Source organism: Castor canadensis, chromosome 10 (genome assembly GCF_047511655.1).
Source record: "Castor canadensis chromosome 10, mCasCan1.hap1v2, whole genome shotgun sequence".
Taxonomy (NCBI): Eukaryota; Metazoa; Chordata; class Mammalia; order Rodentia; family Castoridae; genus Castor; species Castor canadensis.
In genome coordinates this window covers 963,028-987,859 of record NC_133395.1, presented here as the reverse complement: position 1 = coordinate 987,859, position 24,832 = coordinate 963,028, and the positions used below count along the sequence as shown (strand labels likewise).

Sequence of the window (24,832 nt, the reverse complement as noted above, 5' to 3'; positions counted from 1 at the left end):
TTAAAGTAAAATACACATAGGCACTAATTCTAAAGCACCAAGGGGGTCCTGGCATTTATTTGTTGCCCTGCACACATTGCACAAGCAGTTCTTTCCAGGAGAAGTCCTCTGACTCTGTGCCCAGACTGGCTCTGAGGAGATGTCCAGGGCTGGGGACTTCCCTGTGCCTCCGGCTGCCTTCCTGGGACATGTTCAGAATAGGAGTGAAATCCAAGGGACCACAATTCCTTCTCTGAGCACACAGCACCATGGTGCTATGCAGTGGGACCCATGGGGCCCCCCATCCTTCCCTAGCTGCCCTGGCTTGCTAGGGTGTCCCACCCAGTCTTGGTCTCTTCTTTTCCCATTTCTGCTGGTCCCATGGGTTGGAGGCTGAGATAGGGGCTTCTCCTTCCCAACTGCTGAGAGCTACAGCCACCCTTAGGAAGCTGCCCACCCTTCTAGTTTGGGTCCTAACTCCTGTGACACTATGTCCTTGTCCCATCTGGTAGAGGTGACTAGTGGTATGCTGGGCGGGCTGGTGAAATTGTCCTGTGTGGTGAAGTGTCACATTCCACTTTGCTCCACGGAGATGCATGACTACAGTGAGCACGCCCTGATGCCCTCCTACTATGCATGGGTACGTTTGCAGTTTGGCAGCCATGGCTTCCCACAATTGAGGGGCCTGGGCTCCTTCCTGAGCTGTGTGGTGGCTCAGACTGGACAGGCTCCTGCACCAGGTGTGCAGAAGTGAGGCCCCTGTGTTTCCCAGGGCTGTCCAGTGAGCCCATGCCTCTGCCCTGGTCCCTGTGACACTGTGAGGCATCGGAGCCTCTGACTCTCACTACCTGCCACTGAGGGGATCGCAGAGCTCATTCTGGTCTCATAGCTTGTCTACCACTGAGGTCATAAAGCGGCTTGAGCTTAGTTCCTAAGGCTCAGTCTTGTTTGCTTAAAAATGCATCTCCAGCTCCTCCACTCTTCCCTTCCCGCCTCCTCCCCTCCTTTGCCCAGAGCACAGGCTCAGGCTGGACAGGAGGGACGGTGGTGGAGATCTGCCCTCACTCTCCTCTCCCCAGCTCTTCCCTGAGCCGACTGCTCAACACATGCATGCATACACACATGTACACACACACTCACATGTGCACACACATAAACATGCACAGGGTTGCACACACACACCGCACATGCACACACAGGCACACACACATGTACAGATACACAAACACACACATGTGCACACACAGACACAAACATGCACAGGGTTGCACACACACCCACATATGCACACACAGGCACACACATGTACACACACACAAAACACACCCACATGTGCACATACATGTGCATGGGAATGCACACAAGCACACTGCATATGCACACACTTGCATGTGCACACACAGGCACACACACTCCCACATGCATGTGCACACATGTGGACTTGCTGTCTGTGTGAGGTGATGCTGTCTCCCTGGAGAACTGCACGTGCTGTCCTGGGCAAGTGTCTGTGGGGTGCATAAATGGCGGGGTTATCCCCACTGGTGCCCCCCACCAGCCCAGCTTTCATTCCTGACATATGAACAGACCTTATCCCCAGGCCCTGGCCAGGCTAGCTGCCCCTGCTGGGCAGCCCCCTTTTCTTAATGGCTGACTCTCAGGACTGTGGGTGGGGTTCTCTGAGCTGGTGTTTGGGACACACATCTAACTGAGGCAAGGTCTAGGCTTCCTCCGTGGAGACCCTGGGCTCCAGTCATACTCCCAGGCTCTGCAGAGGGTGATGAAGGGATCCCCCTGCTCACACCCTCCTCCCGTCTCCAGGGAAGTGGGAAGGAGTGGGAGCCCCCAAGCAGGCAGCAGCCCTCACACAGCAATTTTCTGAACTCAGAATTTGGGCATCTTTGTCTTCGCTTTTGCTTGTAGCTGAGATTCTGGATGACTGGGAGATCCCAGCTCCCCCGCCGCCAGCACCCGTCCATCCTGGGACGTAGGCACCTCTCTCCTCCTTGCTGAAGCCTAAGTGCCTTTGAGGGGCACCTGGAGATGGGTGCAGGGATGCATGAAGGTGGGGTGGGAACGTGGTGAGGTGACTTGTTCTGGGGGACTTTGTTCTCTTCAGGAGCCTGCTGCTGACATGGACAGGCCGGGGACCCCAAGACAGCCCTGCAGTGTCTGTCTGCTCCTACATGACAGGACTGACCTCATGTTCAGTGACTCCACTGGCATTTGCCATTCCGTACCTCAGGACTGTCCCTGAGGCAGTGAATCACCAGGATGGGGGAAATGACTTTTGGCACACAGCTGGTGTCACCCCCTCCCCCCATCCCCCGCCATTCAGGTGTCAGCGGCTCTGACTTTGTGTTGTCTTCAAGATGACCTCTCTTGACTCTTCACCTGCTGTGCTAAGTGGAGCTGTATTCCAAACCTGTAAATGGAACCAATTTGGAAATAGGATCTTTTGTGGATGCAGGATATGGCCATATGAGGGAGAGGGCTAATCAATGATTGGTGACCCCATGCACAGAAAAGACACTCAGGGAGAAGTCCGCAATGTGACCAGAGGAGGCATTACAGCTGCAGGGAAGCTGGACAGGTGAAAGGACAGTCCCCGTGGCTACAGGCTGTTCACATGCTGTCTTTCCTTGGTCCTCACAGCTCTCTGTCCCTTTCTAAGGAGCAGGGATGGGTGTGGCTGTGGCCATGCCTAAGGCTTCTGGGAACAGTGGTCCAAGCTGTGTCTGGCAGGCCCTACAGAGACAGTGCTCTCTGGCAGGTGTTTCCTCTGCAGGACAGGTTCCAGTGGACAGGGGCCTGGCCTCCACCTACCTATGGCCACTTTGCCAACATTCTGTTGAGGTGGTGTGGTGTGGTTTTGAGGCCGCATTGGGCTGGCATGAGCAGCTCACACCCAGATCTAGGTAAATGGTCTTTATGGGAAGTCTGGTGTTTTTTCTTACAGACAAACCTTAGCAGCACTGGGGCTGTCCCGAATGGTGTGAGCCCGTCCTGATGTTCCCCCATGGCAGGGACCCTCCAAGGAAGACTGCAGAATTCCCTGGCTTCCCACGTTAGCTGTTAATACGAAACTGCACACACAGAAATAAAATGTAACATTCTAGAAGCTTTAAAAAGAGCTTTGCCCTTTGATCTGGAATTCTCCTTCTAGGTACTTAACTGAGACAATCACCAGAGAAATTTGTGTGTCTCTTTGCCACATTATTTGTGACAATCATCGCCAAGAAAATTCAATTTGCTAAATTTTGAAACAGGACTCGTAGGAAATATTCACCCTGGTACTAAAAGCCATGTAGCATGAAAAGAAGTTGGAGTGAAAAAATTTGTTACAAATGATATACATTGTTACAATTTTGCATAAAAGTGTATCACAGAGTAGACAAAAGACTATCGCTGGGTGACACTATTAGCTTATTTACTTTCCATGTCTCAAGTGAGCATGATTTTGTACTCAGACAAGTACTGGTTAGGTAGCTAGTTTTGTGCATCAAAAAGTGGCGGTCATTTGTACGTGAGAACCATGGGTGCTGTGATCCAAATCGTAACACTATCGGGTCTTTCTCATCCCAGAGCCTCTCCTAACTCCTTACCCTTTGACCCTGGTTACTTAGGTTACCTCCCCTAATGTTGGGTCCAGATTCCCTGGCCAGGTTAAGCCAGGAAACAAAGCCAGCAGTTGTTCCTCTTCCTCCCCCTCCTCTGCTCAGAAACGAGGGTGTCCCAGCCTCGGTCGTGGTCACTCTTCTGCTTCCCTGCACCCTCAGGCTGTGGCACATTTTGGGTGCAGCAGATATCATTCGGCCTCAGCCTCTCCCTCTAGAGCGGCTCCCTGCAAGGACCTGAGCCTGGACACTGACCTGGTGAAGGAATGGCAGGTGCAGTTCTAGACCGGGCTCCAGTGTGTCCTTTCATCATGTTGGGCGTTATTCCTGTGGACCCCCAGCTTACTACGATCTTACAGTTTCCCGAGTTATTTCACCTTTCCCTTCCTCCTTGCAGAGCAGGACATTTGAGACCCCTTGCTGCAGAATTGTGCCCCTCCCTCTTCCCCAGCAGCTCTGTCCCTGAAGGGGCCGCTCCCTGGGACCTGAGCCAGCCCACCTGCCAGCTCTGTCCTCACCTCCTGCCGTGTTGCTAAGGACGGGCTGGGTATCCGGGTATAGCATTTCAACTTCACCTCCCTCCTGGAGCCTGGCCTCTGGGTTCAACTGGCACAGGCCGGGCAGTGAAGGAAGAGGCCTGTCCCTTGGTTACCTGGCTGAGTCTTCTTGGAGCTGCTGAGGATAGGACTTACCTAGTGACTTAGGGGCAACTTCTGGGAACTCGGGTGCCATTCCAGCCAACTCTCAAAAGTCCCCCTGAGGCAATTGCCTGGTTTCTAGTCTGTGTTTGCACACACCTGAATCTGAATCCTGCCCCTGCTGCTTGCTGCTGTGTGGCCTTTCAGCAAGTACTGCAGCTCTCTGTTCCTTATTCCGTGAAAGAGGGCAACAGCAGTGCTGCATCTGGGTCCCCATGAGTAACTCACAACAGGTGAAATGCTTAGACACTGTCTGGCATGTGGAGTGCTCAGCAAATATGGCTGCCATCGCTAGTGTTGTTCTGTTATGGAACAAGGCACTGCTTGTGTCACAATTTGAAAGTAAAAGCTTGACAATGAGAGAAAGACTGAGGGAGAGGAAAAGGGAGGGAGAGGGGTTGGGGGAGAAAGCGGAGAGAGGAAGGGAGGAGACAGGGAGAGGAGGGAGAGGAAGAGAGAAAGCAAAAGGAGGAGAGGGAAAAAAGGAAGGAGGGGTGTCTTGGTTTAAGACAGTGACTCTACTGTGGAGACAGCTTGCCCACTCTGCGGGGCAAGACAAGCTGGAGACCAGGGACACACTGATAGGACTGGGATCCAGGGTCATCAGCAAGCAGAATATTCATTCCCCTTCTCAGCCTGCAACTGACCAGATGACCGCCATCACACCAGAGAGGGTGATCTGCTTACTTAAAGAACCTGGTTAAGTGTAAATCTCATCTACAAAATCCTCCATAGTACCATCTAGACACTAGGACCTGACCAGGTACCCAGTGCCAAGGACCCGGCCAGCCAAACAGACACATGAAGCCAACCATCAGAGGCCAACAGGCTGGACCCAAGCCGGAGGAGCTCCAGGACACGGGGCTGAGCTCAATGGTGGGTGGGAGTTTTCAAAGATAGGGCATGAGGTCAGTGTGGGAAGGACGGTGACCATTGTGCCTTTCCTTTGGTTTTGGTTTTAAAGATGCCATGATGTTGGCAGTGGCTCTCAAGAGTGTGGACCTGCTGGAACCTGTAGGCCTCCCAGATCAGGAGCCTCAGAAGCTGAGAGCTGGCCGGCCTGTGAGGAGAGTGAGCCTTCGGTGGTTTCCTACAGTGAAGCCAGAGCCCACAGTAGTGCTCTTAGCTGGGAGAGAGGTCTGTCCCTGCCGAATGAGCCTGATGGCAGGGTCTCAGGTGCACTGGGGACAGGCAGGGGCAGCATTTCCGTATATGCCACCTGGCTGTTGGTCTTCTCTGAAGCTGGAGGCATCCCGTTGGCGTATGGTGGTGGTGAAGGTTCCACAACTGAGCAGGGCAGTATATGCAGACATGTAGGTGGAGGTGGTAACTGTGTCTGGCTTGGGGAGGTTGGAGGAACAGCTGGGGAGCCCAGGGGATTGCTTGTTCATGCAAGGAGGGGCTTGTAACCACCCCACACCTTCCTGACTCTGCCTTTCTCTGGGCTCCATGAGGTTACTTGGAATCAAGAGAAATTGTTTTGATTTTTTAAAAGCAGCAATTTCTTACTGTTTCATCCAATACAGTCTGTGTATAGTGATTACACCTTTTATTTTATGTTGTGATTGTAGATTTCCAGATCTTTCTTGCCTACCAGGCCTTGAGCTCTGGGAAGGCTGGTGTAGTGCTAAAGGCTACCCATAGGGAGCTAGAACACAAATGAGCAAATGGACTGGAGGAAGCTGGGCACACACATGCAGCAGGACACACCTCAACTGATGTGTGTCTTGTGTTAATGGACACTGTCACGTTGTTGCACACGTGGGCTTTTGGACGCTGGTGCTGGCACACGTGTGGTGGACACTGTGGGGCTGCTGCACAGGTGGTTGAACACTGGTGCTGGTGTGCACATGGTGCTGGACCCTGTGGCACAGGTGCACACACACTATCGACAGGAGCTGCAGTTTGAACCCCGGCCACCCAGCCCTTGTATTTCCTTAACCACTCTTGGAACGGGCACATCTCCTAAACACTCTTCCCTTAGAGAAACCACGCACCTGTAGTCCCAAACCCCAAAAGCAAGGCCAGCACCTTGGTAAGGACGGCCTGTGCGCTGTGCCCTTCCGCGAAGGTGGGGATGGTGGCTGTCGGTCCCCTGCGCTGACGGTGTCGAATGGCAGTGTGGCTCTCTGCCAACCATGGCGGGGTGGGAGAGCCCTGGACCCGCAGCGCGAGCTTCCCTCGCGCGGCCCTGTGTCTTTGGAAGGGCGACGCCCTTGCGGGGAGCGGCCAGTCGCCAGCCGTGCGCCCGGGGACCCGGCGCCCGCTCACCTGGGCGGCACCGGGAGGCATGCGGCCGCGCGGAGAGCGCGCGCTGGGCTGCTGCGGCCTCTGCACCTGCCCCGGGGCGGCGGGAGGTAAGCGGGCCTGGCGGGGTGGGGGGTCCGGCGGGTTGCAGCGGGCCTCGGCTCGATCCCTTGGTCCTGTGGGTCGTGCGCTGGCGTCCCCGCAGTGGCTCCTTCCAGTCGGGGAGGGCGCGGGGCGCAGGGCCCGGAGGAGGGATGGGGGAGCACCTGGGCATCCACGCCGCAGGGGCCTCCAGGTGAGCGCAGCGGTGCCCACGCGGGAGTCCCAGGTGCCCGTGCTGGTGACATGCGGAGCAGGCGCGCACCGCTTCCGCTTCCGCCGTGCGCCCCCCGCCCCCCGCCAGCGCAGGGCGCGCCCCCCTCCCGGTGGCGCGGGGACCAATCCCGGGAAGAGAGGCGAAAACGCCGCCATACCCCTCCCCGCAGCCAGCCGCGCCCCCTGCCCACCTCCGCGCCCCACCCGAGAGCCCCTCGGTGCCGCCGAGGCCGATCTGCCGGGGATCACTTTGTTGCAGCGGAGGATGAGGTTTTGGCTGAGGAAGGAAGAGATGGCCCTAGAAGAAATGGTGCAGAGACTGAATGCGGTTTCCAAGCACACGGGTAGGCGGAGCTGCTGGCCTGGGATTATATATTCTTAAGCTTGACAGCATGTGTTGAATTGTGGGGAATGTGTCTCATGGCTGTCCAGCCGCCTTCGTGTCTCTGATCGCAGGACAGAACAGATGCGATGGGCATTTTCTAGTAGCCCATATGTTTCCGTGGACTGTCAGCGTGGCTTTATTCTGCCTGGCATAGTTTAAATAATTGCAAATTCGTGGCATAGGCTTTTTTAGGGATCCGGGGTTTGTATGAGGAGCCATTTGCCGAGCAACGGCCTGAAAGCTGCTTGTCAGCCTCAGGTCAGGTGCATCCACTGCAGCCAGCCGCAGAGGAGAAAGCCTAGGTCCCCAAGAGCCCAGGCGCTGGGAGTCGGCTGCGGCTGGGAAAGCATCCATGGGATGCTCATTTAAGGAGGAAAAGTGCTGGTTACTCCCGTGGCTTTTTTCCCTACCATACACAATCTGACCTAAGTCAAATGTTTGGAAGTGGCGTATGTAAGGAGTGGAAGAATAGCCTACATGGTCATTCGTTTTCTGAACTAATTGAAAGGTTTTCAGATAAGCTGTGAGGAGGGTTCAGCCACACGAAGGCTCGCATCTTGCTATGAGCTTGTTAGTCACATGGGAGTTCAGTGCTGCGTTATGCAGAAGGCACCATTGACTAGTTTTCCCTGAAATGAAGAGGAAGTAATGATGTACCATTAAAAGTAAGTTGCCAATTTTTGTCTGTTATTGCCATATGTGATGTGATGTTTATCTAGATAATACTTTTCCTGAGAGATTGAAATTGTCAGTTATTCAGGTTGGGTGTGGTAACTCCCCCACCCCCAAATTGAAATGATTCCATCATCACAGACACTGCAGTGCTGGATGATCCAGCCAAGACTTTAGAAGACATTCACTGCGTGATGATGGTTTTGTGATTCAGACTACTGTTTATTGTATACGGGTCCAAAGAATATAAAGCCACTTAGTGCTGTCTGTCCCTCTATTCAGAGAGATACAGCCCGTATTTTTTGTTTTTGGTGTTTTTTTTCCCCCTGAGGCTCAGGTCAGCCTTGCTTGGGCAGAATCTGGCATGGGTGAAAGGCACTATGGAGGCAACCTTCACAGGAGGCCTGGGCCTCGGCTCTGCAGCAATTCCTGGCTCTTGGCTGGGCTGGTGTCGGGATCACAGAGTGGGAACTGCTCCAGCAGTGATGTCATCCCTGTTTGTAGGGATGGAGGTTTCTTCCTGAACTCCTAAAGACACATGTGTGTGTTAACTTGTAGAAAGACCGTCTCAGAGACACAGAAGGTGCTGACCACTCACTGGGTGTCCTTGTGGTGGCTGTTGTCTGACTGGAAGCAGTGGGTCTCATCTCAGGCACTTGTGCTCCTACACTTCTGCAGCACAGTGGCCACAGGCTTCGCCCAGACTCTCAGATCCGGTTCAATCATGAGCATCCCATTGTTTAGCCAGGGGAGATGCCGCCTGCGTCCATTCCCTGCTTGCTCTGGTCAACACTGGTTTTTTCCTTTGCATAGTCTGGTCTTTCTTCCTGCTGTGGGGCACCCCTGGGGTGGCAGGTCACTAGGTTAGAGGCTGTAAACCAAGACACAAGGGGTGCAGATCATGCAGTGTGGACAGGAGCTGTGCACACAGCATGGGAGTCTATTGCACACCCTGTAGGGAAGGGGTACAAGACTACAGTCACCATCTCAAGTTTACGCGAGAATCTCGTTTGCAGCAGAGTTGCTTTGACTCAAGGTTGTACAGTTGTTACTGCTCCACTGTCATGTTGGAATGGTGGCAGGTGTGGTCCTGATGGCTCTGGGAGCTTGATCTGCTAGCTGGTGTGGCTGCTCAGGGCTGGGGGTGGGGTGTCTAGAGGATGGGGCCACTGCTGAGGGCTTGGGCAGGATGACTATCCCAAAGCTGCCTAGGGCTTGGCCCTCTGTGACCCTGCAGGCGTTTCCTCTGTTTGCTGTTCAGGACACGCTGCTGCAGCATTCTGACTTCAGACTGAATGTTACTTCCCATGACCCTGCACCTCCATCACCTGGGCTGGTCTGCATGCAGAGGAGGACAATGCATGCTGTCCAGGTGCTCTGAGAATCTGCATCCCTCCCCTCCAGCATTTAGATGTCACATTTGCTCTGCTCCCAAACCTGATCTTCAGTATTGAGACCAGGAGCTCTTTCCAATAGCAGAAGCCTTCTGTGTGGCAGGGCTCCCTTCCAGCATTTTCGACTGCTATTGTTTCCTCTTTAGATTTGCAGTAATTGGTGAAAAATAAACATTTGAGGGAGAAATGCTACAGACCTAGATTTAAGCATTTGATGAATGCAGAACACTGGCTCTCAAGCTAGAACGTGCCTTTGAATCACCTGGAGGGCTGGTGGAAACACGCATAGGGGGCACCCCATGAGCTTCTGACTCAGGGAACCTGAGTGTGGCAAGGTCTGAGAATTTGCATTTTTAAGTTACCAGGTGGTGCAGAGGCTGCTAGTCCAGAAATCAAACTCGGAAAACCACTTCTTTAAATCTAGCCCCACCTTCTCCATTAATTGACCTTGAGTGAAATCCTAACTCTTTGTGGATGGGTGCATGAGGGTGGATGAATGTGTGGGATGGCTGGCTGGATAGATGTGTGGTTGGATGGATGGATGGAGGGATGGTGGGCGGATGGGTGGAAGGGGAGGTGGCTGTGAGGATGGATGGATAGATGAGGCTGCATACAAGACAGTAAAAATGTAAGCTATATTTTGTCTTAGTATGATCAGCGTTTTAATGCTGCAGCACGGCTGGGGCATGGCTAACATCTTTCAGCTATTATATACTGAACATTCAAATCACTGGGTTGCCTGGAGACACAGATGATGAAGGGATGCTGATCCGCTCTGATGAGCCTGCCTCACTCCCCTGGTTGCAGTTCCCCATGGTGCCTGTTCTTTGTGAACCAAGCATTGTTCCCTTCCTATTCTGTTGCAACAACTCATCTTCTGCCAAGCTTATAGCTTGGTATAGGAGAACTAAATTTCACAACCTAAGAACTAAGTTTCAACTCATCTGTCAGCCTCTAATTCAGCCACCTTGGGAGGGGATGTCCCAGTGACATCTGCATAGTCCGTGTGTATCTTTTTGACATGCTTTTCTGAAGAACCCCAGTGTCCACAGTGGTGTTCTCTGTCCAGATGACATGTTAGAGAGCCAGGGGGAGTGAAACTTTTCAGCTAGTTCTGTCACCAATCTCTGGAGAAGGCTGATGTGTGATATGTAAAGTTCCTTGGTAACAAAGACAGATATTGTTGAGTAGAAGGAGGAGAGAGGAAGAGCAAGCTGAGCATCCAGACATGGGAGAAGTGGCCGGTGAGGAAAACGACGCGCCGTGTTGTAGTCTTTTCATTTGTGGAGACTGTTCTTCTCTTTAGAGGGATATTCACAGGAAAATAAATTTCCTGTTTTTCCTGCGGAAACTGCTCAGTCACGTGACTGTCACTTGTAACAGTCTTGCTAGAGCCCCATGGTCCACGCCTACCCTGTATCCTCAGCTCACACCCAGAAGCACTGGGCTCCCAGATGTAGATGCACACAGTTCTGCAGATGAACCCCGCCCTCCTTTGTGGTGTGTGGTGGTGCTGCTCACTCAGCCCTGTCACATTTCTTCTTGTACTTGTGGGGCTGAGGCTCTCCTTCTTCAGCCACCGTGGGGCTCGTTGTGCATCAGTCCTGTGGTGATGGGTTCCCCTCTCTAAGGCCCTATAACTGATGCCCACGCTCTGTGGCTGGCATTGTAGGCACTGACCCCTCCCCATTGGCTAGAGTCTGATCCTCTGAGGCCGGACCAACCCTCTGGGAGAGGCTCTTGGCCTCCTCCGTGGTCTGAGATGCCCATCACTCTAGGTCCAGACCTCATGTGGGTCCATATCCACCATGGTTATGGCTCAGGCAGAGATGCTGTGTGCCGTGCTCCTGCCTCAATGCTGCCTCCCTACCTGCTGTTCCGGGCAGCGTGACACACTTCCAGCACAGCTCTGTGAGTGAGCAAGTCTGCACACGTGGAGTGTCAGAGTCTTGCAGCCACAGCAGCTTCCTGTCATGTTGCGAGCAGTGTGGCAGAACTTCTGCTGACTTTGTCTGCCCAGAGGGATCCCTGATGTTTGCAGTGTGACACCCTTGCGCCAGGGTGGAGAGGAGATGGCAGTGCCTGAGTATGGCCTGCATTTGTTATCTACACATCTGGACCTTCAAGGAGCCCACATACTGGGCTTTGCAAATGAATGCAAAGACAGAGCTGTCTGCTTTGATTGCCTTGGAGTCAAGAGCAAAACATTGTATCCACAGAGAATGTGGACATCGATGTCTTCCCAAGGCTGGAATCTAGAACTCCCAGCTGCCAACACTGCAGAAGTTCAGGCTGTCCTGCTGTGGGAGAAGTGAGAGCCTAGGATGTGTGCCCAAACTACTAAGAAACTGCTTGTTCTCTTACTTTGCCCTAAACTGGCATTTTCTGACAGCAGCTATGCTACACCCAGGCAGCCCTGGTCTGAGGGTAAGGCTGCTTGGCAGCTTACTCCACTAAAGTGGTAAATAAAAATGTGTACACATTGTTTTTGAATGGTAGGTATTAAAACAGCTCTCCACACACTGGTGAGGAATGTGGTTGGTGCTGAGGACAACATTTCTAGAAAATAAAGGAGTCACGTTAGCTTGACCTTTTTCCTCACCCATCATTTGTCATCAGGTGCTTGGTCTGAGTAGAATTAGTGCGCTCTCTGGATACTTATTGGAGGGGCCCCCAAGAGCCATCTAGCATAATTTCTGACGACTTAGTGACCGACACAGGCACAGGAATTGTAAGAGGATGTCCTCACCCTGCTCTCTTCTTGGGGAAGTTGTAGTTTTAGGGCACTTGGATATAGGTGAAGGAGAAGTGTCCCAGCTGGCCAGGTGGCTGTTTGGTTCCTGTTTCTCCCCCAGTGAGCCTGTAAGATCTGTCAGTCCATCTGTCTGGCTATCCATCCACCCATAGAAAGTAACATTTGCTCATGCTGCTGACATAGGCAGACAGCCATGATGTGTTCACTGCATGTGTGAGTTGGGACCCTCTGCCTGTAGGCTATGTAGAAAGTTTGTATCACAGAAGTGTAAAAAATGCTGCCACTGTTTTGTTGTGTCTGAGGAAATAAGCAAAAGTTGAAAGTATGAAGACCTATCTGGTAGCATTTTAGGAACAGGGAAAAAAATGGAAGTAGCTTAAGTGCCCTGTAATGAGAAATGTGCAAAGTAAATATTAAATGGTCACTTAATGAACTATATAAGCAGCCCCCCTTATCCACAAAGGATAAAGATATGTGTGAAGAACCCCTAGGTCCCCGACACCATGGATCGTACACAACACTATACGTGCTCTGTTTTTCCACCTATGCCCTGTAGCCTGGGTCTGAAATGAGACCCATGAAGCAGATCCCTCTGCCACCACAGGCTGACAGTGCATGGATCCGTGTGGGGCTGGTTGTTACACAGTGTTAATCACTGACTGACACACAGTCAGCTGAAGACTGGAAGAAGAGCAGGCTGCAGACAACACCATTGTCTTCTTGTTTTAAAATAGATTATGTTTCCTTTCACTATTACTAGAAAGTGGAAGCCTACTAGAGGCATGATGGAGCCCATCCAGTGGCTAAGTGCTGATGGGGTACAGAGGTGTCCTCTTGTCCCTGGGAACCCAAACTGAGCACAGGGAAGCAGATGTCCACTGAGGAAATAGTTTTCCTCAGGACTCCAGAGCCGGGTGCCTTGGGCAGGACCCCTGGCTGCTGAGTGGGGCTGGCTCAGGGCTGGCGGGTGTGCAGGGCGGCCGTGGCCTCAGAGAGTGCGAACTGTGACCTCAGTTTCCCTGCCCTGCTGAGCCAGTGGCTTTTAACACTGCTTTCCCTGCTCTGAATATTTTGAAACCGTCTCTGATTTTCCATGTTAAGTGGATATGGTTGTAAAATAACCAGCTTTTCGAAAAAAGTCACGTCAACCTAGGTGAAGAGGGTGTTTAAATGACACTGCTGTTGCCCCCTCAGTATGCAGGTCAGCTTGAAGGATTCGACCAAGTGCAACTGAAATATGACTTTAAATTCCCCATGTAGCGAACATATGCAGACTTTTTTCTTGTTGCTGTTCCCTAAACAATACAATATACAGGTATTTACACAGCATTATTGGGTTGGATGTCATGAGTAATCTAGAGATAATTTCAGGTGTCCAGGGGGATGTGCACAGTACTAACACATCCTACACCATCGTATGAGGACTGGCGCATCCGTGGAGTTTGGAATCTTGGGGTCCGCGAGCCCCTGAGGATGCGGAGGGATAGCTGAGTGTTTTGCAGTGAAATGGGCCTCAACCGAGAGTCAGAGTGCTGTCCAGACACCGCAAAGAGGGACTCTCCATTTGGATTTGTAGAAACCAACCACATTCGTGCTTGGCTGTTTGCTGTGTATTTTTTCCCTTGAGCAAAACCAGCTATGAAGACTGCAATGGATGCCTGGTTGGCCGTGCTTTGTCTTTGTTGCTGCTGGTCACCTCTCTCTGGCCTGCCTGTGTCCCTCTGTGGACAATGATTACCTGACGATGTCCCACGTCTCTGCTCAGTTCTCCATCCTCTTGAAGGTTCCCCAAGGCGCCCTGCCCCCATTGTCCTCACTCCCCACTTTTCTACACAGCCCCCATGTTCACATTTCGTCCTCTGCTGCTTTGTGCACTGCTGTGACCCCCCATGGTGCTGGGTCTACAGGACCACTCGGTCTGACCGGGCTGATGGCCGTGTTGCTTCCGTCCCTGTTCCATTTGCACGTGATGTTCTGCTGCAGGTGGTAGGAGCCTGGCTTGGGGAATGCAAGGCGCTGACTCGTAATTACGCCCCACGTAGCTCAGTCCTGGGGACAGAGCTGCACAGCAGAGAATTCACCCCAGAGCCAGACTCTAGGGACTGGTCCGTATGAAAGAAGTATGAGTAGAAACACCTGCTTTTGTTATAATAAACGACAAGCAAATGCTGCCACAGTGTCTCCCAAAGTTTAGCGCCTCGTGAAACAGTGGCTCCCCTGGTAAACGCCTTCCTGTGGACGCACTGACCGGTGGCTCAACCAACACCGTCTTCCACGGCTCACGCCAAGCGAGGCTACCTTTGTGTGATTGATTTACTCTGCCCTTTTCCCCACGGACGAGCTGTGTGTGTGGATGGGAGCGCTACCTGTCCACATCAACCTCTTTCTTCCCTTTGGTCTCTCCATGTTAGGACCTGTCATGAATCCGTAGAGAGTGGACTGTACCATCGAAAGTGAAATGTTCACACTGTTATGCTTCTTACTGACAATGGATCTGGTCACATTCATGTTGTAACTGTGGGTTTGGAGAAAGAAACATTGCTGCATCTTTTAAAAGTCTTTAAGCTAGCTGCCATTGCCTGATAGGCATAGAGAGATCCCGCAGTCTGAGTTAGGACTCTGGTTGAGGACTGAAGTTTTTGATACTTGGTCACATGTGGTCAGGTGGGATGAGGTCTTTGATGTTGAGGGGTTCATTTCAGCTCCATTGCAGAGAATAGTTTGACAAGTAGATTCAAGTTGCAGGTTCTGGAGCTGTAACTCTGGGTTGGGACCCCAGTTCTGACTTCTGTTGACCACAGGGTGCCTCAGTTTCCCCATCCATAAGGTGGACTCTTGAGCACACTTGCCATGAGTATCAATGAGAAGACTCAGGTAAGACGCAATGGAGGAAGCTCTCAGTGACGCTTTGTCACCACGGTGACGTGTGGCCACATGGAGCGCTGAGCTCGGTCAGTACCTGCTTCTGTTCTTATCACATCCGCTAATCACGTCAGCATTCCTGCTGACGGAGTACACAGGACCTTCAGGCAAGTGAGAGGAAGGGAAGGTTCAAGGGCTCAGACAAAGGCCACCAGGCCATCACCAAGGCTGCCCTGTAGTGGAGAGGACTCTGGGACACCCGGGCACACAGAGCCCTTAGGTTGGGGCTCAGCACACAGCTGTCTTCAAGGAGCGCTCACTCTGGCTCTCAGAGGAGCCTTTGTTCCCACTCAAATCCCAAAGAATCACAAATGCTGAGGGGAAATCAAACTTTTGGGAGGAGTCATTCAGGAAAGTTTGAAGCAGTAAGTAAGAAAACACAAAAGCACCGATTGTTCTTGGTAAACTACAGAGATTAGCAGCTCTGTGTATCGAAATTGGTTCTCAGCAAATGTTCCGGGTCTTTGCTTCACTCCCTGATTACTTCTGTGAAAGAAATGAGGCCAGTCCCAAGGCACAAAAACCAATTTCTCAACTTCAGAGGCAAGACACTTAATTCGCTAAAGGAAAGGAGTGTTGCGTGTCATCAGTGACGCTTTGGGCAGGTTACTGGAGGTGGTGAACTCCTGCCCCAAGCAGGGCTTGGTGTGTACGGACGCAGTGCTGGGATGGAACCCGGCCTTGGACATGCCAGACAAGCATTGGACACCAAGCTGCACCCAGCCCGTCTGTACTGTCAACGACTTCTGTCTTTATGCGACCTGGCACAATCTTTAGATGTTGTCGTGACTAGTGTTTATTTTAAAAAGCTACAAGGATCAGTTAAAAGACTCATGTTCAGAGAGACTAGCTTCAGGTTCTGTAAAGACTTCGTGTCAAAGCTTTCACTCCTAGGTTTTGGGAGCCTCGGAATCTTAGAGCCACTGGTTCTTCGAAAGCCATTTCCATCCCAGGCCCAAACCTTTCTCTGTTAGAGGGAAGAGAATGGCATCAAACCTGAGGGAAGCCTCTAGCCATTACAGGTTGGAAGTGACTGGCAGGGCTTCTCTGGGCACATGCTGGCCGTGCACCTGACTGTGCGTCACTTCTTCATGGGACATTGAGGTGGGGGCTGAAGGCTATGCCACGTCAGGGCTGGGCTCGGGGCTGTGGCTCACCTGAGCTGCGACTCTGGCTGAACAACGGCTTGGCTTTTCCCAGTTCTTTCCTGGAAGGAAGGCCATACCGACCCTTCCTGTGGGGTCCCCAGCTGGAACTGAGTGGAGGAGTACCTGCCAAGTGTGTGGCTGCCTGTGGGCCTCCACTCTTCCCCAGTACCACGGCGGAGGCCTGCAGCAAGAACCAGGCCTCTCCTCACATGGTTCATGTGTGGTGGAAACCCAGGGTCAGCAGGCCTTGAGGACAGGACGACATGGGGCACAGTCAGAGGAGCCATTGTCTTTGCTGGGAGTCAGGCTCTAGCTGTGTACTGCTTGGTGGAAGTCCATCCATCTTCATGGGTGAGCTTGTCCTTTTCTGTGTACAGCAGTGTTTGCAAACAGAGGAGAACTGTTTCCTGGCACTGAGCAAGTCACAGGTGTGCTGTGGCTTCAGCCTGTGCCCAGCCTTCGAGCTACTCACCTCTATCTCATCTGGTGGAAAATCCACAAAACAGCTCCTTACTCCCTGGACATGGTTAAGACTCTTACTGCCAAAGTTTGCACTAATATTTCTGTGATTTTCTTAACAATAGCTTGTGTAGACCCTGCTCAGGGGCCCAGAAAAGTCGACCCACTTCTCAATGGTAGCCTCAGGCTGGGCTCGTTAGCCTCAGGTGCTGGCGTGGTACAGAGGACATTTGTCTGTTCTCACGGGGAGCAGCCCAGGAGCCCAGGACAGAAATGGCCATTGGCTCCTCCCAGACAGGGTTTCCAAGGTGTCGGCCGAACCCTGCACTGTATGACATGGGATGAAATTCGCAGATTGTGAATGAGGGCCATATTTCAGAGTTGCTCTTTGAAAAAGTTTTAGGTAGTAACATCTAAAAGGTTTTAGGTAGTAAATGTGGGAAAAACTGATTTAACCCACCCCACTTTACGGGAATAACACCAAACCATAAACTGCCTGTGTGAGCAGCACATAGCCTCGATGTCTCAAACACTCCTGCCTTTGTGTGCCTCAACACCTGCATGGAGAAGGGAGAGGCAGAGAGGTGCTGGGGCTGGTCTCAGAGCTGGCCCTGATGACTTCGTGTGGCTGGAATTAATTGCTCGTGGGTTGCCTCTGTGGGCACGTGGAAATCCCACTTCTGCCGAACCCAGTCATTGGAAGAGGCACAAGTTCTGGATGCCTACGTCAAATGTGCCTTCTGTGTCCTCCTGACTGGTGATTCCGGGTGAGCAGTGGTCTCTGCCTGGACACACAGAAAGGGCAGAAGCGAGGTACAGCTCTGACAAGGCAGGCTGAGCCTTCATGCTGGCTGTAGATTTTTCTTTGGCTTCTGAGTAAGTGAGACATCAGTGTGACCCCCGCCCCATGCCTCTCTGTGGCTTTCTCACAGAGGCATCATCCCTCATGCCCTGAATTCTGGGGGTGGTGGCCTCAGGTGTCGCCGTGTCGTACTGGCAGGGAGCAGCCCCCATGGGTGTGCAAAGCAGGAGAGGCAATGAGAGGGGCTCTGTGTCCTCTAGCAGGGCTGGCGTGGACACCTGTAATGCTCAGAAGTGCAAATCTAACAAGAGAGCACTCTGGACAGAAGCACCATTATGGGGTGCCAGCAGTGGGCACCTCAGCTGCACCCTACAGGTGGAAGCACCGGCTCCCTCATCCCCCAGGTCCCACTGGCAGGACAGATGGGGAACATGGCCTCTTTGTCACTGTGCAAGTCCTGGGAGGAGGGACATTCTGATGCCAGACTTGCTTAGCGCAGTGCTGCAAATCAAGTGTGTGTGCGCCCGTCACATCGGAATTTGACAGACAATGAGGTGCCAGGGTAGGGCAGGCCTTCCAGAAACAGGCCTAAGTGCTGACCCTCTGTCACTGTTTCCTTCTGTGCCTGGACATACAATAATAATAGTGATAATGAATGTGTGCAAGTCCTCAGCACCTCTGTGCTATCCTGGTTAAAGCAGTGCTAAAATGAGCTTCCTGGATGGTTGGGGATGAGGCTTTGAACCCTGGGGTACAGGGCACATGAGCTCCCAGGCCAGAGGGTGACTCTTCCTATGGACATCACTGGAATCCAGGTTGCTGTTCTCTTGCTTCCCCCCCTCCCCCAGAAGCACTCCTGGGCACAAGGGTGGAAGGTCAGAAGCTGCTGACTTGGGTCACGTCCATGTCTCTCATGGAAAGTGTCCTTGTCTGGCCAAGTGCCTTACCACTTCCTCTGCCCCGAGGGGTTTCACAGCAGACTGCGGAACTTCCCTGGTTTGTGGCAGCCAGTCCCTCCCTTCCTCCCAGTTTGTAGTTGTTTGTTTGAACTTGAGACTTCCTGAGGCCTGGAAGGTGTTTTTGGCCTGAGCAGCTCCCTGCCACTTGGAGCTCTGTCCACTCAGCCCCGTCTTAGGAAGGAAGCTCCCAGAACTCGCACACAGATGGGCGGGCACAGCCATCCTGTCCCCTCTGCTGTGTCCTCAGCAGCACCACATCATTTTCCTCTGCCGCTCTGTGAGGTGAGGGATCGTAGGAGGACTGGGGCCTCGGCTGCAGCACGAGGGTGTTACGGGGTCTGAGGACCAGGAGGCCACTTGACTCTCTTCCTTCTTATGACTTGGGAAAAACCAAGGTCACTCGGGACATCAGCACCTGTTTTTCGTGGCAGTGCAGGACCCAGGTGCCTCCTATAGGTCACTGACACCTGCACAGCTTCTGACTGTCCCACTGGACTTTGACTCACGTGCGACCTGGTCCTGAAGAATCAGAGTTGCCTCTGCTTTGTAGAGACTCAACTTTCCAAAAGAAACTCTATGGCGGAGAAGGGCGCTTCCCGAGGGGCCGTGCGGAAGTTCTGGTCACTGTCAAGGAGGCGACGGGGAGCCTCAGGGCGCGAGAAGCCAGGTGAGTCTGGAGGGATGGCACCTACCTGGGCCTGGAGACAAGTGCCCAATGTCCCCTCCAGGCAGTGTCCTGTGGGCTGCTTGTTTATAGGACTCTCAGAAGTTTACAGATGACCTGTTGGATATCTTCACTCACAGGCAGCCTGGGATCTGTTTTTTCTGCGCTTCATTTGGGGTCAGCATTTGTCCCTAGGTCTGAGGACCTGGCTCAGAAGTGGCTGGTCCACCTGGAGAGCTGGGTAGATAGATGGTGAGTGGATGTGACCAAGCGCCCTCAGGCTAGGGTGAGTTTGGTTGGTAGGTGGAATAGGGGCTGCCTGTCACCCTGAGTCCCTTCTGTCTTCACGGCATCTGCCCCCTCTATCACGGCTTCTTCTTTGGAGCTGGAGTTTGCTCAGCCAGATGGCACACTCCATGCTCTTGCAGCTTTCAGAATAAGGCGTTATGAATTAACTTCCAAAGGAGCAAGGGCGTTCCAGGAGATTGAGCTGGGGAAGAGCCGCTGGCTAATTTTCTTCTAGCAGGAGCCTGTGCCGCCCTCCTGAGGAACCTGGAAACTGGGGGTTTGCTGAGGATTTGGGGCCATGGTGGCCTCTGCCCTTAGGCACATCTGGCATGTTAGGATGTCAGGGTGGAATCTGTTCTCTGGGAAGACACTTGTGACCCAAAGACTGGAGAAGTGAGGGTGAGTGCCCACCCCACCCCACATGGCTCCTCACAGTAGTGTGGGGATATTTTCAATCCCCACAACCCCTACCTGTGAGGGAAAGGCCAGGCAACTGGCCATGCGTCTCAGGTTTGCAAAGGGAGGCAGCCACTCTCCAGCTATAAACCCAGCTTATGCTGGGCTCTTCCACACCCAGAGTGGAGCCTGAGGATTGGCCCCAGGGTATCTGATGACCCCAGGGTGGACACGGTAAGCAGGTCAGGCCCCCCTCCCACTCCCTTGTGGGTGTGGCCAACATTCATAACTGCTGGTCAGGCTAAGCCTGACCTGTGCTGCTGTGGATAATTGGACAATCCTCAGTTTTAGATGCCTGGTCTCAGATTCCTTACCATGCCCACCTGCTGCCTAGTACAGCCCCAGGGCCCAAGCGGGGCCAAGTGAATCCTGGCACCCTGTTCCTCCCCTCCCCTCTTCAGGCCCTAGATATCAGTGCAGAGAGGTGTTCTGAGATGGAGACCCTAACTGCCCCCCATGAAATGGGGTACCCAGGACCAGGTCTGCTAACTCTGGGGTCACTGTCCTTGGGTCTCCAATGCTCTCTGTGCAGTGTGGGTGCTGGGGTGTTGGAACCCATCTGTTGGAAGCCCTTCTGGCCCTGTCTACCCCAGCTGGGTCTTGGTGCCATGTGATTATTTTGATGTTAGCCAAGGAGGGAGGGGCCCAGGTGCCCGTGGTTCTGGGTGGTAGTGGCCTGGGTCAGGTACTTGAGGCAGGTGAGCAGAGCTAGGTCTGGGACCTCAGGAGAACCACAGGGGCCACTTTGGGGGCATGTGGTCCTCAACAGCATCTCAGGGGCCTCTGCTAGCCCAGTGTGAGCCTGAGAGACAGATATGTGTGGAGCTGTGAGGTGGTGTCCCTAGAGGGAATTAAGGGCAGCAGACATTCTGGGAAGAGTTCCAGCATGTTCTAACAAGGCTGAGAAGTGTCTTAAGGAGGTTTTGGATACCTTGTGAAAGCCATCCAAGAGTGCTGAGAGGACAGAAGGCACAGGGCAGGAGGAAGGCAGGGGAGACGGCGCCTTTGTCCTCTCCGAGGACGCTGCCATGAGGACTATTTGGGAGGTGGATGCCTGGTCAGCGAGGCTGCTTTTATGGACCTGAACTTGCAGATGGAGGAGGCCAGGGCAGTGACCAGGGAGGGGCAGCCGAGACCCTTGGGAATCAGGAGAGGCTGGAGCAGTCAGGAACATGCTGGGATCCAGCAGTGGAAGAAAATCTCCATGAGGCCCTTTCCTCCTTCAGGGAGGAGGTGGGATAGGTGAGAGCGCCTTTGGATGAGGACAGAGGGGGTCTGGGCAGACACTCCAGAGCAAGGTGGAGGACCTGAGACCCCTAGAAGACTGGCAAAGCTTCAGCATGCCCCATGGAGAGTGTAAGATCACCAAGGTTTGCCTTTGTGTGCCTGAGGACGCCCGAGCTGGGCAGGTGAGCAGGTTTGTGACAGCTCAGTGCAGGCACAGTTCAGGTGCGGCATAGGTAAAGGTGAAGTTCAATGCAGGTGCAATTCAGGTGGAATAGCTCAGGCCAGACCCAGGTCAGGGGCATTCACAACTCAGATGGAGATGCATCTGAGGCGGGCAGCAGCCTGGGCGGCCAGCAGTTCAGGTGATGTGCTCCAGGGTGGCTGCCCCACTAAGACAGTAAACACTAACAGGACACAAGCTTTATCCAGCAGCAGCTGAGGTCTTGGGAATGTGGAGTCTTCACAGGGCTGTGACATCTGGACTCGGGGCTGAAGTTGACATGCAGTTGGAACTGAGGCAAGGGACAGGATGATGGGGAGCCTGCAGAACAAAGGGCGAGATCTGGTGTGGGCCCTTCACAGAGGTCCAAGAGGAAGTGTGCTGCTGTCAGAACTTAGGGAAAGCCTTTCCCTTTCATGTGGCTTCTGGTTGGGTGACCCAGAGCCATGGTAGCAGTCAGGCTGTGTATTCAGCAGAACCAAGCAAAGCAAGAACTGGAGGCACAAGTGCAAACCCCAGCAGCCTGTGGGCTTCATTTTGGGACTTGCTGCTCAGGGGTTATGAGTGGGAGTGGGTGGACCTGCTTTTACACGTGTTGCACTGGGTGTGGAGGAGCTGCTACCTCTGTTTTCATTGGAAGCACTTGGAGATTGTTTTCAATTGTCCTGTGAGTAAGAAAAAGCTAAAACACCTTAGGTTTAAACGATGGTGACTATGCAGTGGCAGGTGTGGCCCTGGGCCCCACCTCATGGTTTTAGGAAGTACCTCATTCATCTTTTGATGCCAAGCAGACACACCTCCTCTGGGAGGGGCCCTGTTCTTCATGAGCCTGCAGAGGTCGAGCCACACTTCAGGGAGTGCTGCAGGCCAAGTTATCTGGAGCCTGCTGTATAGGGGCCAAGAAGTGAGATAAGGAGCCTCTGCCCAGGGCAGATCACTTGAGGGCACGGCCCCTCCTACAGCTCTCCTTACCTACCAAATGCCTGGTGCTCAGGGTACAGTGGACGAGGGACACTGGGTATCCTCGGACACCTTGTGGCCCTGGGTGAGGGTGGCCTGCTGCAGCCTCTGGGTGAGGTCTAGCCTCTGTTCTCCTTCCTGCCTCCTCCCACACCCATCCATCTGTACATGTCTGTTTCAGGCTGGCCTCTGTGCCTCCATGGACAGACCTCTCCCAGGCACAGGGACAGTGGCTGTTTTCCTTGGGCTGAGCATTGACAAAAGCAGGCTCAAGGTGAGTCAGCAGTCAGACTTCCCACAGCAGGTGGAGGATCTGCTTTTTTTGTGTGTGTGTGGTATTGGGGTTTGAACTCAGGGCCTTGAGCCCTCCACCAGCCCTTTTTGTGATGGGTATTTTCGAGATAGAGTCTTACAAACTATTTCCCCAGGATAGCTTCAAACCTCCATCCCCCTGATCTCTACCTCCTGAGTAGCTAGGTGGCGCCTGACCTTCTGGCATGAGAAGAAGTGGTGTGGAGAAAGCATGACTGCAAGGTAGTAATCATCTGATAACTAGAACCTTTATCTCCCCACACCGTCCGTGGTGCTCTTGGAAACAGTGCCCAGCCTACCACGGGTGTCAGACCTCATAGAGAACGGGGTCCTCTCTGCTTTGTTCTTCAGTGATTTAGACTGGGTTTCAATTAAGCCAAGAAATACTCTCACTGAGAATTTAGAAATTCTCTTTGGAAAAAACTTGTTTGGCGCAGATGGTTTTAAACAGAGCCAGAACTAATGAAATGAAATAGATGAATATATTTGAGGTGACGACTGCATCACTGCAAAACTTCCCTTTGAGCTTCCTGGCAGCTAATACAAAAAGGGAAAACACATTTGGAGATAAGGGCACTTGCGAAGAAACACTTCTGGAGAGAACTCTGGGAGGAACCAACCCCTCTCAGTGCATAGCACATTTGGGATTCTTTTTCTTCTTTTGGAAAATTAGTGTTCCTTACATGGGCAGTTTCTTGTGGGCCACCTAGAAACGGTGAAAATCTATGCAGTGACAGTGGGATTCTTTCCAGAGTGGGCCAGGAACACTTTGATTCCAGCATGGCTGGGTTTGCACTGCCTGTCCAGGAGAGCCTCTGCTGAGACTGGGACTGCATATATCCCTGAATGGTCACTGTGTGAGCATGGTGGTTTCTTCCACACCAGACACACAGGTCACAGCACTGCTGTTCCACAGTGATGGTCCTCTCAAGCCAGGGGTCACTGTGACTATGTGGGAGGCAAGGGTCTCTAAAGAGAAGTCCCTTTTAATTGTGAATACACAATGCAGAAGTTCAGTCACTGGCTTTGCCCGCACAGCTTTTCTGTCTGTGGAACTGGTTTCCATTTCTTCAGAAACTACAAAAGGCAGAAAGGAAACAATTATCTCTGTCTTGTTTTCACTTTCATTTGTTCTTCTTAGGTGAGTGTGTGTGTATATTTTTGTTTCATGGGACCAGGGTTTGAACTCAGGGCTTTGTGCTTGCAAAGCAGGTGCTCTACCACTTGAGCCACACCTCCAGTCTGTTTTGTTCTGGTTATTTTGGAGATAGGGTCTCACAAACTATATGCCTAGGCTGGCCTTCAACTGCAAGCCTCCCGATCTCAGGCTCCCAAGTAGCTAAGATTATAGGCGTGAGCCATTGGCGCCTAGCCTCTTTCAATTTTAGAATAAGCTAGCGAGAGCTGGCAAGGCCAACAGCAGCAGGCCTGTGATTCATGGGGCTTTTGTTTGCAGGGGAAACACTGGCAAGAGAAGTTTCCTCATGGTGCTCGCTTGTTGAACTTGTTTGTAAGAAGAGGTTTCAGGTTCTGAAGAAGTGTGTGATTATTGTCATTTTTAAAGTTTCAGGGAACTTGGTTGAAGTCACTGTTTTGGACACCCCTTCCACTACCCCTGGGTTACTTGGGGACCGCTTTGCTCAGGTCAAGGAAGATGCCAGGCCTGGGAGCCCTGAGGGTCTCTTTAGGGTATCTGCGGGGACTCTACCCCTGAGGAATGTTGAGTGACAGCACACACCTACCCAGGGCTCCTCACCCCAGCCAGCACAAGGTGGGGAAACGGTACCTGGCCACCCTGGCACTGGGAGTTGCCAGTCACCAGGTTTGGAGTTGGTGAATATCAGCCTTGTGAGGGTGGCATGGGTGTGCACCCTGACCCCTGTGTCCTCTGGGCTCTGGCGGGGGTCATTCTTTACATGGCAAGCCAGTGATCTTGAATGAAAAGCTGGAGAAGGTCAAGATCTGTCATCTCTGCCTCCTCCCTTCCTGTACTGAATGTTGGCTTCTCCAACAGTACTGAGGAATCATTCGTGACAGCGCCATTCGAGTAACTCTCCACCTGCCTCCCTGTCTTAGAAGCAGCTGCATTCCACTTTCCCTTGCCACCCCTGCCCTGTGCCTCAAGCTGCTGAGAATGGCTGGATTGCGCCTTTCTCTGAAGTAGCTCTCTGGCCTGCAGCTGCCTGCTGTCCGTGTGTACATATGCAGGGTGGAGCGAGGGGAAGTTAGCCTTGGAGAGCAATTAGCGTTTAGAGTTCCATCCTGGTTAATGGTGAAATGAAAGTAGAAACCCAGCCGCTCCCCCTGCAGACTGTGGGGCTGAGCACAGCATCCAGTGTCCCTGGAAGCATGGTGA

The 24,832-nt window shown here is 52.8% G+C and overlaps 1 protein-coding gene across 7 annotated transcripts in view; it reads left to right on the top strand.

Moving 5' to 3' along the window:
- Mcf2l (MCF.2 cell line derived transforming sequence like) overlaps positions 1–24,832 on the top strand; it is a 166,470-nt gene that overhangs the window by 53,489 nt on the left and 88,149 nt on the right. Inside the window, exon 1 of one of the 7 annotated variants that reach the window (XM_020163788.2) lies at positions 7,018–7,197. The exons of 2 other annotated variants lie outside the window; for them this stretch is intronic. In XM_020163788.2, the coding sequence (XP_020019377.1) occupies positions 7,119–7,197 (79 nt within the window). In that variant the 5' untranslated portion in view covers positions 7,018–7,118. Of the gene's footprint in view, positions 1–7,017; positions 7,198–7,256; positions 7,904–18,440; positions 19,017–24,832 lie in introns of those variants that run through there. 4 more of the 7 variants (XM_020163786.2, XM_074042954.1, XM_074042951.1 and 1 more) reach the window with 4 other exon arrangements.